Consider the following 13,990-nt stretch of genomic DNA (forward strand, 5'->3'; position numbering starts at 1 on the left):
AGTTCAGTCATTTGGTCAGCAAATGGAAAGAGTAAACTCAAACAGAGTTTGGCTAGTCAAAACCTCTTCCTAATCAGGAGTGGAAGGAAAAATCCTGAACACACACACCAGCTCCTGTGGGCAACTTTCGGGGCTCACCAGAACACAGCCATCAACCCAGAGCTTAGAGAACCATTTGCTTCGTGTTGGAAAGCAATTGCTTCCTCCACAGCTGGTACCCGGGAATGGAAACTTTTAAATTCATGCCAGTTCGATTGGAACAGTAGCAAATTTCATGGAGAAAAGCAACAGCTGGTACATCAGGCATTAATAATATAAGAAAGAAAGAAAAAAGAGAAACTTTTCATTAGTGCTTTTTGATGTCAATTTATTATTTATCCCTTCGCCAATATTCAAACAGGCAGGCAGTCATAAAACATTCAAAAAGATCTTCTAAAACAGTCAAGGCATCTGTTTTACCTCTGTTCTTTTTTAGAAACCTGGGAATTAGGAGCCCTGGCATTTATAGAATAGCTGTGTTTAAAAAAATATATATATATATATATGTATTGTATCAAAAATATTGTTTGAGGATCACTACCTAGAAAGATTTTAGTTTAAATTTTATCAATGGCCAGTAGGCAGGCAGACTACAGTTTGTAAAGGAAGATTCAATGTCAATCATCAAAGTGTTGCTTCCAAATTTTGGACTCCTCCATGAGCATTACTTTGTGGAAACAAGGCATTGACAAAGCCCACTGTTTGGTAATTAGCATCCTGTCAAGTCTCTCCAATCAAGACCCGCAAGCTGCACCTGGTCCTAGTTAAAAAACGCTTTGTGGGCAATTCTGATCTGACCCTCAGGGGCCCCCTGCCATGTGCAGAACTGCCTTCAGTGTGCAGCCATAGCTACCATCTACAAAATAAGAAGGCCTCTTCATCCAGAGGTTCTGAGAGCTTTTGTCTAAACCTAATGACCTGCCACACCACTTTAACTTCTGTGATAAATGTCCATCCTTGTGATGTAAACATTTGCTCCTCCCTGAAGAAGGTATCTCTTCCTGGGACAGAAGATGCCTCACAAACAAAATCATTGTTGAAACAAACCAAATGAAAAATGGAAAAACTTAGGAAAACAAAGACTGTAAGCGCCCTGTCCTCAGGACGAGATCAGTGGAGGAGGCGGAGCAGGCCCTCCCCAGCTCGGCTAACCTTCATTCCTCTCCGGGGCTGGCGTAGAGGTCGTGCTCCTTGATGTAGGCGATGACGGCATCGGGGAGCAGGTACTTCACGCTCTGCCCTTGGCCCAGGGCCCACCTGATGTATGTGGCACTGATCTCGTTCTGCACTGGCTCCCTGGCCAGGTGGATGTTGTCCTGGTACCTTTGCAGGATGGGCGAGCCCAAGATGTACCCCTTTGGGTCGTGCCCTGCCCGGTCCACGCACACCAAGCCGAACTTCTCCACTATTTCCTGGATGTGCGTGTCTTTCCAGAGGTTGGGGGTCTGGAAGGTCTTCAGGACATCTGCCCCGCAGAGGAGCTTCAGCTCAGGCACAGCTGGAAAAACAAGGGTGGATCCCAAGAAAGTTACAGAAGGGTCATGGCCAGGAAAGATAACATCATATTCTGTTTGAAATTTTCAAAAAATGCTTTTCTTGGAATGTATGGGGAACTCAATGTCTCCGTGTTCATGACTTAAAAAGAAAAAGCATGTAAATGAATCTGAAGCTACTTCAGGGACATACAGTTGTAAGTAATACTTTAATCAATAAAGCTTTTAACATTGGCAAAGTGCCAAGTAATACAAAAAAATTTTTTTTTCATTGTTATACCACAAGGTTGTCTGTGGTTGCTGGACCCCGTAGCAGAGTCCAAAGGCGGCTGTGTTGTACCTAGAGCCCCGTCTTCTGATAGAAGTTGATGTTCTTAAAGCCCTAGGACTAACAAGTCACTGCCTTTCTCAAAATCTATTTCAGCCCTAACACCTGGTATTTTTATAAGTACAATCTCATCCTAAAGGTTAATTATAAAGGATCTGTGGGTAACTAAAAGGTCTCTAAGACCCCAGCTGGTGACCTTTTCATCTGTTTTCAATAAAACAAAGCTCTAGAACAACTGATCAATGTGGCTAATCCTTTGGCATTTGTGCTGCTAGAGAATGATGATTATGATGATCAAAGAATACTTAACATGTATTGGTTGTTTACTGTGGGCACTATTGCTAAGCGCTTTATGTGTTTAATCTCATTTGAGCCTCAGAACAACCTCAGAAGGTAGGTGTTATTGTTGTGCCCACTTTGCGGAGGGGGAAACTGAGGCACAGAGAGGTGCATGACTCATTTAAGCAGAGGAGTCAGGATTTAAATGCACACAGCCAGCTTCCAGCTGGGGCATTTGAAACCGCTGGGCTCTGCCTCCGCCTGCTGGCAGGAATTGTACATGCATCACCCTGCCTGGATATTCCTGGCACCATTCCTGTTCAGGCCCCCTTTGAATGGGCTAATCGGAAAAGGAAAAACCAAGTCCATGCTAGAAGCAACGAGCAGGACCTCTAGTCCTTCTGGAAGCCAGTTCTAGCTTCAGTGAACGGCAAAGGCTGGGCTTCTAGGGCACGGGCATCTCTCAGTCACCCTGAAATCTCACCTGGGAGGGGCTTCAGGGATACCAGCTGCTGGGGAAAACCTGATGTAAATGGTCGGTTTAGGCTCCTCTATTGTGAAACCTTCGAAGGGATCTGGACGTGGACCAGAGAGATGAGTTTACAAACGAGCACTAGACCAGCGGTGCACTGGAAAGTGAGAAACTAGAGACATCAAGGACAGGTCAGAGTTCCGGCCTCAGTCGGGCACAGGCTGCTGTGGGCCTGGAGCTGAGATCCTTCTCTGGGCCTCAGTTTCCCCATCCATGAAATGGTGGCACTGGACTTGTTTACTCATTTTAAAGCAGCAGATGTAATTACAGAAACACACTTCAAACACTCTAGCAGCATAATATTGGTATAATGAAATGATACTCAAGCATTTTTTAAGGCATGTATTCATGAATTCTCCACGGTTAAGAACTAGGACTCTAGTGCCAGACTTCTTAGATTCAAATCCTGGCTCTGCCATTTGACAGCTGTGTGACCTCAAGTTTAAAATGGGGATATTAACAGTACTTATCTCATAGGATTATCTTAGAATTGAATGAGCTTATAACTGTAAAGCACTTAGAACAGTGCTTGGAACAGAGTAAGTGTGACATATGTTAACTACTATCCATCCGTCGGTCTGTCCATCCATCCATCCACCCATCCATCTTTACCTACTTATCCACCAATCCATTCATCAGCACATCCATTCAGCACTTATGGAATATCTCCTAAGTACCTGGCCTTTTAAAATCAATAAAACTGCATTTAAAAATTATTCAAAAAGTTAGACCTTTTTTTTTTTTTAAGTGTAAGCTTTTTTTAAAAAAACTTTGGGTTTATTTATTTATTTATTTATTTATTTATTTTTGGCTGTGTTGGGTCTTCGTTTCTGTGCGAGGGCTTTCTCTAGTTGCGGCAAGCGGGGGCCACTCTTCATCGCGGTGCACGGGCCTCTCACTATCGTGGCGTTTCTTGTTGAGGAGCACAGGCTCCAGACGTGCAGGCTCAGTAGTTGTGGCGCACGGGCTTAGTTGCTCCGCAGCATGTGGGATCTTCCCAGACCAGGGCTCGAACCCGTGTCCCCTGCATTGGCAGGCAGACTCTCAACCACTGCGCCATCAGGGAAGCCCAATAACTTAGACCTTTTTCACTCATTTGAGCTGGTCCCATTGCTTACAACATGTATGTGGATCCAAACTACTCTGCACCTGTGAGATTTTACTCTAATTTCTTATTTATTTGACCATAGTAATGTAGCAAGAGACCACTGTTTGACCTTTCAAGCAATTGGGTTGCTGTTATGTGGTCTTCCTATGGGGGAGGTTAAATGATGTGCACTGAATTCCAGGGTCTTCTGGGTCTGAGGCACACCACCCTGTTCCCACAGGTCAGGGATTCTTCTCCTGTGGATTTCTGTGGGAACGATTTCCACATATCCACTTCGATATTAGATATCGTTTGAATTCATTAACAATGACAGTATGGAATATGATTCACTCTGAGCCCTTGCCCAGAAGAGACAAGTACCCACGCCTGCCCCGTCCCCCAAGTCAAAGGCATGTCTGTGGGGCTGGTGTGATGGCCATACGCGTCTCAGATCCCAACTCTGGGCAGTCCTGTCATCAGGCCCCCCAGAGGCATTCACAGCTCCCTTTCAAATCCATTCACAGCACTCTTACAAAATCTGCAGACCGAGTGACTCTGACCGTCTAAGTCCAAAGTCTGTAAGTCTGAGGTTTTGAATAAATACTGCCAATTTGATTTGTCCTAACAGTGATATAGTGACATAAATAGATGTCCGTGGGTGTTTTTGGGGCAGTGTGCTTTTTGAATGGCCACAGGCTTTGGAAAGCAGATGAAGTAGAGATTAACACAGAAAGTGGGAGAAGTGCCACCAGGACCTTTCCCTTTGAATGTCCAGTTGCCCTAACTCTTTGACATCAAAGAGTACCAACCCTGAGGCCAGTCAGCCCTGGGTTCTAATTTCAGATCTGCGAGGACCCCGGGATAGTTATAGCGGGTGGGCCTGTTTCCTCAGCTGTAGTAGGGATAATAAAGCCTCCTTTGGGAGTTATGGAAGTTGAGTGATGGAGAGAATGCAATGGAAATTTCCTGCTTAGTGCAGGCACCAAGGGTGGTGTCTGGAGCGTAGGACTTCTGGGTCTAGACAAGACACCCAAGATGAAGCCAGGTATTGGCAACTGAAGGGTGGCACCCAAATTCACCATACAAGGCTGCCTTGGAACAGTCAGTGTGAAGTGGAACCAGATGAAGCGTCTGCTCTGGTTGTATGAAAGGGGAATGGGGCCGAGCTGTGCTCGGGCCCCATCAGCCAAGGCAGGGACCACATTCACAAGCGACAGAGGCGGCCTGTTAAAGGACTGAGGCATCATCCACCCCAAAGCGTGACACCCAAGCAGCCCGGGACAAGGCAATTCACACGCCTCTGGGTGAGTCCAAGGAGGACTGCATATCACAGGAGTGATGGGCAAAGCCGGGCTCCGGCAGCCAGAAAATGCTGAGCTCAGCCCCAGGGGAGAGCAGCGCATGACAAACTACACGGCACACAAAATGGTCCTTTAAAAACACGTCACTAGTAACATACAAGCGACCTCATCAAAGGCCAAACTTACGCTGAGAAAAAGTCACCTGCCTTTTTTTAATCGCTCTAGTTTTTTTTTTTCTGATGACAAACATGAAATCTATGTCAATTATGGGACGTATGGAAAATACATAAGTATTTAAAGTAGAAAATAACAGCAACAATAATTCTTTCTACAAAAAACTCAATATTTTGGTGTACTTCTTTAGTCTTTTCCATTTAAACATGCAAATAGATGTGAAAGTATATTTACATATTTTTATATACTTGAGATTACACAGTATTGTATCCCGATTTTTTTCCCATTCACCTCCTAAGTGTTTCTCCATATCATGAAAACCTTTTGTGTGGATTCTTCATCCTATATATACAGAACAACCTATATACATCCTATATATACACAGTGTAATTTACTTATACATTCCCGTACATTTAAACACTGAGGTTGCTTTTATTTTCTGCCATAATAAAAATTGCCACGATAAACATCCTTCTGCATGTCTTCATCCCAATTTCTAATGATCTCCTCAGCCAGATTCCTAGAAGGGGAATGTATCAAGCAAAGGACACACACATTTTTAAGGCCCCTGCTATATTCTGGTAAATTGAAAAGCTCACTTTTCATTCAATGCAAACTTCCTTTTTTAACAGTTACTTTGGAAGAGAACAAGATGAGTAGGATTTAGGGTTTGAACAGAGAGAAAGGGGATAAGGAACAAACCCCCAACATCATAGGGCCAAGCAGAGCAGACTAGTAGCCCCCTGGAAAGATAAATCCAAAAAGAATGCGGGGTGAGCTTTGGGGGAGGGAAGGACTGGTTTCGCCACAGGGAAGTGGGCTCCAACCTGGGCCTCACAGGACAGACAGGTTTTCAACAAGGGAGCCAAGAAGGGAATGGGGAGGAGGAGCACGCCAGGCAGAGACAGGGATTCTGGAAGCACCTGCAGAGAGCTGAGAAGCTGGGAGCCTAAGCGTGGCCTTCCTCCTACCTCACTGGAAGCCACTCCCTTCCTTCACTGTGGGCTCCAGCATCCTGAATGGCACGGAGTGCCCATCACTTCCTGCCTGTGTGCCTCACTCAGCTGCCCCTCTGTCCCCAAAATATCCCCAGCCTCAGAGAACCTACTGATCCTATGAGTCACGGTGCAGGCGTCACCTCCTCCGGCCCCCCTAATCCATGTCTGGATGCACTGCCATTCACAGCCTGTCTCCAGCTCAGGGCAGGGGCTGGGCACCTGTCTCTGTTCTCAGCCGGCATCTCTAGAACCCTATTAGGAGTGACTGCTGAGCCAGGGGTGATTCAGAAAGAAGGCAGAGGGCTGAGAATGCACACTGTGTGCTGTGCTCAGGACTGCGGGACAGATGAGGAGGAGCCCATGCTGGCAATGGAGGGGGGGAGACAGGGAGACCAGGGGAGTGTAATAAACATTGTACAAGCTGATCGTATAGGAGACTCTGTAGCTCCTTCTTTCTTGGATTCCTACTCTAGTGCACAGCTCCCCAAACTGGCGGTAAAGCAGTTGCCCAGCGTGCCTATTAAACATCCAGAGTCCCAGGCCCCATTCCCCCTCAGCAGGTCTGAGGCGTGGCCTGGGAATTAGCGGTTTTAACAAGCCGCACAGGTTCCTTTGACCAGCATTCAGGAACTGCTGCAGGAAACCTTTAGGGCATTTTCAAGTCCTTTTAATTAATTGATTAATTAATTAATTATAAACATATATATATTCTTTTTCAGATTTTTTTCCATTATAGGTTATTACAAGATATTGAATATAATCCCCTGTGCTATACAGTAGGTCCTCAGTGAGAGGCCCACGCACTGCAACAAAGAGTGGCGCCCGCTCGCCACAACTAGAGAAAGCCTGCATGCAGCAATGAAGACCCAACGCAGTCAAAAATAAAATAAATTAAAAAAAAAAAAATGTGTTAATCCCAAACTCCTAATGTCTCCCCACCCACCCTTCAAGTCCTTTTAGAAGAGTGTTTCCCAGTCTGTGTTCTGGGGAGCACCGGTTCTGAGAAATACTAATATGCATTAAAAAGAGTCCCACGATTAAAAAGTGCTAAGAATGGCTGCGAGCCTCTTCCCTTTCTTTCAGAGTCACAACGCACATGAACATAGTAAAGGCTCTGAAAAGTCCTGCAGTAAAGACACCACTTTAAGTTTGTTTAACCGTGACATTCTGGAGCCCTTCTAATAGGGAAATAGTGTCCCACCAACTAAAGTTGGGAGAGCCGCTGGAGTGTTGGCCCAGTGGGACCAGCGATTTCCTGCTCATGGCACATCCTGCCCCCCCCCACCCCAATCACTGGTGCTCCTGTTTATGTGCCTGAGGGGCTATGCATTTGACCCCTGGTACCAGGGCTGCCAGGGAGGTACTCTGAAATCACAGCTGACAAGATTCCATCAAACACCAGGAGTTGACAACAGGGTAGAAACCCAGGGCTACAAATTAAAAGGATAATCCAAATCGACTTTACATGCCTTAAAAATAGGTTTCCTCTTCCAAGTAAAACACTGAGTAACACTGCTATAAAGTATTAGTTTAAGGGATATAATGGCACATTTTGTTTTCAAAAAGGCTAAGGCTTTCAAAAGCAGCCCAGCAGCACCCTGAAGTTTATCTCTATGAAGCCCTGACTGTAATCCAGATCACAAGCACAAGTCACAAGTGTAGGTAAACTCCTTTGGGGCAGAAAATACCAATTTAGCTTAACAATTTACAAGGGATGGTGGCAGATTGGTTAGTTTGACCTTTCAACGTGGGAAGTGTCACCCCTAGCAGGCTTGGAAAACTCTTATCTGTGCCCAGGGGGCTGTGACTCCCATTGGTTCTCACCCGAAGCCCTGACATCTCACCCTCCCACAGAGGAGAGGGTCAGCACCCACCTGAGGGGGCTGGAGAGTCAACCTTGCCTTGGTCCGGGCCTTCCTTCCAGGGCAGAGATCTGAGCAGTTCGCTGTGATGGTGCCTGTGTTGTAAGCATATGGGTTCAGGGGGCGTCCATGTGGCCTACACTCCCCCCAGACCACCCAGGGGGTTCTCTAATTTTAAGTCTCAACCTGCTTTTGTCCATTTTAGGTAGCTCATTCCATAAATATTTGCTGAAGGCCTACTATGTGCCAGGCCCTGTGCCAGGTGATGCATCTGGGTCCTCACAGACCCCCGCATCCAAGGCAGCTCACTGCCTTCTGTGAGCCCCGGCTGAAAGGAGGAAATGAGCAGATTTCTACTCTTTTAGTATTTTCTTTCAATACCTCACTTTTTACAAAAAACTGAATAGGGATTATGGACCTGGGCTATTAGAATCAGACCTGAGTTCAAAATACAAATTTTCAGTTGTAAAGCTGGGATAATACACCTACTTTTTAGACCTTTGTGAAGGTAAATGAGCTAACACGCAGCAAGCACTGGCACAGTGCATGGCCCACAGCTGCCTCTCAAGATAGAGGCCCTCTCGGATCGTGAGCTAGTACTTTAGAATTTGGTAGGGTGATGCTCAGAGCCTGGCTTGGAGCCAGACTGCCTGGGTTGAATCCCAGCTCCCCCGCCGGCCAGCAGTGGGACCCCGGGTGGGCGGTTTCCAGTCTCGGCACCTGCAAAACGAGGAATGATGACAGTGCCGGCTTCCCACGGATGGTTATGAAGATGAAAGGAGTTATACACGCAAAGCCCACCAAGCGGTGTGCAGCGCAGAGCAAATCTCATTACGTGTTAGCAGTTCAGATATGATTAGACTTACACCCATATGGCAGGCTTGGCTCTTTAAGCCATCTATCTTCTGCAAATCAAGAGATAGCTGTGCCTTCTTCTTTTTAATCGAGCACAGGTAATCACTATGTCTGGTATCAATTTGATCTTCCATCTTCCACTTACCGTATTAACTAGAGCTGTGTTTGGGAAGGAGAAGTGCCTGGTGGGAGAAGCATGTGTTTGTAGCCAGAGTGGCTGGGTTCAAGTTTAGGCTCTCCTGCTTGTACGAGCCTGGGTGAGTCACAAACACCCTCAGGGCCTCACTGACCTCTGTTAATTGGTCAGGAAAGTTAATGCCGGCCTTGTCTACCCTGAGTATCACAAGACCATGAAGGAGCAAGGGCTTCTGCCAGGCTGGGGAAGTGGCTGATGTTGATTATTATTAGGAGCGGTGCAGTGTAGAGGTTAAGTTCTAGAATGGGATTGCCTGGGTTGGAATACTGCTTCCAACTAGGAGCTGTGGAATCTTGGTGGGTGCCTTAAGCAATCTGCCTCCACTTTCCTTATCTGTAGAATGGCGGACAGTACCCGCCCCAGAGAGCTGTTGTGAGGATGAATTAGAGACCTTAGCACAGCCCATCCACAGAAAAGTGCCCCATCGACGTTAGCTGTTATTAGTATCCTTACTCTCAGTCTGTCTTCCCCACCAGATTGTGAACAAGGAGCTCATTTAATTCATCCTTATATTCTTCGTACCTCGGGAACTGTTTAATAAAGTCAGCTGAATTCACGAAGGATGGAAGGGGGATAAAGAAATACATTTAATTCAGGTCCAGGTTCCCTCCTGATGGTCTCAGAGGCTCAGCTGAGTCTTCTCAGGGCCTCGCTGGACTCGTCTGTGTTTCCATTATTGTCTGATTGCTTTGGTTTTAGAAAGCTTCACCTCTGAGGATTCACTCCTGGGTTAGTCTGGAATCTCGCATCAGACTGAAGTAGGTTCGGGTCTCACCTCCACTTTCTCGCTGTAGGACTTTGAGTATGTTGCTGACCCTTTCAGAACCTCTGTTTCCTCATCTGTGAAATGAGGCCAAACTCACCTACTTCTCAGAGTTGCTGAGCTGACTAGATATTATATACCTGGCACACATAGTAGGTGATCAACGAAAGCTGGTATTACTTTATTTTACTTACCTTGACGCTCCTGGTTCAAGTTGACCCTACTTTGAATATTAGCTGGAGCTCTGAACTCTGGTGTGCAAATGATTATCTTCAACGCCAAATGCAACTTCCTCACAGACCTCCACTCCGCCTTTGTTGGGCGGGAGGTCATTGATTCCTCTTGTTGCCTGCCTGAGGGGTACCCTGGTGTGCCCAGCCTTGGGCCTGAAGACTGCCCCTGGCAGCATGTTCTCTGTGTCCTCAGCAGCCCCTGGTCTCCAACAATACCCGATCAGAAGGTCACTGTGGCAGAAGTGGAGTCAGCCACATCGTGGTCCCACCCGTAGATCACTGGTTTTGAGGATGGCCATAAGCATGGCTTCAGAGTTCAACAGATTAGGGCTCCACCACTTGCTTATTTGTTGTGCGACTGTGGTTAACTTAGCCTCTCTGAGCCTCAGTTTACTCATCTGTAAAATGAGGACGACATAAGACCATGCTTGCCAAGGGGCACATGAGCTGCTGCTGGACCACATCAAATGGCATCGTGACCGAGGCCCTCCCCCAGCATGGGGAAAGGGCAAGTGAAATCAGTTATCAAGTGCCCTAAAAGCATGAAAGCTGGCCCAGATTTTTTTAAAAATTAGAGTAAAAATAAAAAAACTAATAAGGAGAAAAAGAATACTCAATAAGCCCTACAGTGAATTGACTTCATAGTGACATATGTCACTGTCACTGTGATGTAGATTCACTGCTGAGTCCACCAAGAGGATACTAAATGGAGCAAAGGGTGGGGTGGATTTCTACAATGCTTCTAGAATCACCTAACTTTACAATTTTAACCAGATTTTCAATCTTAAAAAAAATGCTTTTGGGAATTTTAGGAAAACATTAGTAATTAAACAAATTTTCTAATGAAGCCCACCCCAAATACTGAAAAAAAATCTTAATCAGCTTTCTGATAAAACAGTGTTGACTATATCAGTGGATTCTCAACCTTGGCTGCACAAAATAAATCATTTGGGGACCTTTAAAAGTACCCACGCCTAGACCCTGCCCCAGAAAAATCAAAATCTCAGGTAGGGGAGGTTGAGCATTTAGAAATAGCTTCCCAGGTGATTCCTACAGCCAGGATTGAGACCACTGGTTTGGACTGGTCCCAGTACTAATCATAAGCATGATTCACACACTTGGTGACTGGGGCTGTGGATCTCAACCCTGACCACACATTAGAATCACCAGGGAGCTCTTAAAAATCCTAAGGCCCCGTCCTAGACCAATGACATCTCAGTCTCTGGGGGTAAGACTCAGGCTTCCATACTTTTGAAAGCTCCCTAGGTGATTCAAGGTGCAGCCAGGGCTGAGAAGCACTTGTCTGAAGCGTACAGTAAAAAAAAGAAAAAGAATGTGTCTTGTAAAATCTTAGGTCTGCATTTTGCAGCAGGATATTAATTACGTGGTACTGCGGTCAAATCCTACTTACCTGTGAATGGCTTATCTGTTATGAGGGGACATTATGGGCCCATTAGGGATGCAGGGAAGGTAGCTAACATTATTAAGCACCTACTATAAACCAGGTGTTTTCCGACATCATCTCATGTAGTTCATACAGTATCCCAGTGAAGTAGGTGGTGTCATCCCCATCTTATTAGGTGAGGAATTGAGGCTCAGAGAAGCTAACTCATTTACATCAAGTCACTTCGCTAGTAAATTTGGCTCCAAGATCTGGGACCGAGGCCACACTGCCCCTCACAGGGTGGAAAAGGAGAGCGTCTCTTTGTTTCTGACTACATATTAAAGCTAAATGATTTGTTGGATTATCTGATTTGTTTCTACTCCCCTCTGTTAGCCTAGATAAATGAGAGCTGACTACACTGTTTATTCTAAAAGGGTGATCTGGGTGTAAATTTATTACTTAAGTTAAAAAAAAGAGAAGCATATATCTAACAATTATTTCATATTTGCTCTCCTTCAATTTGACAACAGATTTTGAAGTAGCACTGTAACTGAGGAATGCTTCTAGCTGGTTCTTTCCGCAGTAAAGGGTAAGTAATAAGAACCAGGATGTGGAAACTAAATGTTAACCTTTGCTTAAAAAGGCAAACATTTTTCTCCCAAGTGACTTTGAAGATTAGTAAAAAATAAAAACCAATCCAAATTATGGGCAGGGCTGTCAATCATTCAACCTGGTCCCTTGTGTCTCCTATTCTCTGACAACCCTAGTGCTTCCACATAGATCAAGACACAGCCCACAGTTTGCAATCCCTTCCGGCAGAGCTGGCTGTCATTAGTGACAGGCAGGCCCACCTCACAATCCCCCCTGACAGACGGGACAAGTGGGACCTCTTGCTTCTCTAGCAATCTCCCAGGAAAGCTTCCCAGACGAAAGTCAGAGACCCATTGTCCTAAAATACAGGGCTTTTAAATGGCTGCATCACTTATGCTGAATGCTAATAGCAATTCTAAAAGAAAAAAAAATCCTGTGTAATTATTTCTAGATTCATAGTTTTTTCTTAAAGTCTAGATTTATAGAACCTAGGATCTGTACACTTGGAAAAGATGGCCTATTATGTAGATGCAGTTTTCAACCTAGTCAGTGATGACAATAATAAAGGGTCTCACTTACTGAGTATGATTATTTGGTTCTGGGTCAGAAAAGTGATTTACATTTTCGTAATGCTCTTTAGGTTATGCTGTCCCCGTTTTGCAAGTGAGAAATGTGTCCCGGAGAAATGTCATGTGCCTAATGTCACACAGTTACCGAGTAGTGGCCCTGGAGCCTAGATGCTACAACCCCCGAAACAAGATGGGGCTTTCCCACAAAGTGTGCCCTGAAGGGCAGTGGTTTGTGATTTTTTCACTTAGGACCTCGCTGAGAATGTGAATCTGTCGGTCTCTGTCCCTCTAAGGAGAAACAGTTGCAGGACCTGGGTGAGAGGGGCTGGCTGAAGCCCCACTCAACACTCCATCCCTGCCTGTCACCCTGTGGGCTCTGCAGACGCGACCGTGGCCCCTGCTCATCCCAAGAGCACATGCCCACCGTTACCTCAGCACCTTGACTGTCTCCGTCCACTGCACCTGCTCGCTCTCCCAGGGGTCCACCTGGATCCAGTCGGACGTCTGCAGGGCCAGCCGGGCCATGGCCACCCGGTGCCGGGCAGCCACGAGGCCCTTCTTTCCGTAGTTGTCATTGACAGGAGAGATGATACCCCCGATCACCTGGTACCTGCCTAGGCAGCAGAGAGCAGTGGTGTTGCTGGTACAGGACCTTGTCACCTGGCAGCTGGAATTCAGGCAGGTGCTAAAAATCTTGGGGTCTCTTCCTGAGTGGGATCAGACCCTAGCATTCTCTGCCGGGTGGGCCAGCTCCCTTGGGCCAGGTAAAGGTGCTACCTCAGGAACCATGTGCCTCTCCTCCAGAGGCTTCTACACCCTGGAGTAGCTGAGAGGATGCCGTGAGGGCAGAGCTGAGGCAAGGCTCCCAGATAGCAATGTGGATGGTTAGGGTCAGAATATGTTGCAGGAACACGATGACTCCCCCTGCGTGGGACTTACAGGGGCACTACTGTCCTCTAACCATGTTTGGGACAACAGTTACACATGGTTTCTTAGCTCAAATAGGGGATTTTGTGGATCAAAGAGGAAGGGATGACATTTAGCCTGGACCAGGTGGGTGGGTGATGGGATGCAGACTCACTGCACAGGCCCACCACTGGCTTTGGAGGACTGTGCTGTTAAGGGAATGGGAAGGCCTACTTTGGAAAAGATGTGAGCTGTCTTATGAGAGATGTTGCATGGCTCAGTGACTGAAGAATGGGGCATCATAGGTTTAGAGCTGCAGTGAATTGTAGAAGCTACAGAGAACCACCATGGAAAGAGCATGAATGGGCCTCAGAGAGACTGTGGGTGGGACTTGGGTGAA

At 46.3% G+C, this 13,990-nt stretch overlaps 1 protein-coding gene across 1 annotated transcript in view; it reads right to left on the minus strand.

Moving 5' to 3' along the window:
* Positions 1 to 530: 530 nt before the first annotated feature.
* NMNAT3 (nicotinamide nucleotide adenylyltransferase 3) overlaps positions 531 to 13,990 on the minus strand; it is a 123,900-nt gene continuing 110,440 nt past the window's right edge. The window contains exons 3-5 of the mRNA XM_068547335.1: positions 13,115 to 13,298; positions 8,106 to 8,188; positions 531 to 1,537 (exon numbers count right to left, since the gene is read on the minus strand). Coding sequence (XP_068403436.1) covers positions 1,194 to 1,537; positions 8,106 to 8,188; positions 13,115 to 13,298 — 611 coding nt within the window. The 3' untranslated portion in view covers positions 531 to 1,193. The remainder of the gene's footprint in view (positions 1,538 to 8,105; positions 8,189 to 13,114; positions 13,299 to 13,990) is intronic.

Source organism: Eschrichtius robustus, chromosome 6 (genome assembly GCF_028021215.1).
Source record: "Eschrichtius robustus isolate mEscRob2 chromosome 6, mEscRob2.pri, whole genome shotgun sequence".
NCBI classification, from domain to species: Eukaryota; Metazoa; Chordata; class Mammalia; order Artiodactyla; family Eschrichtiidae; genus Eschrichtius; species Eschrichtius robustus.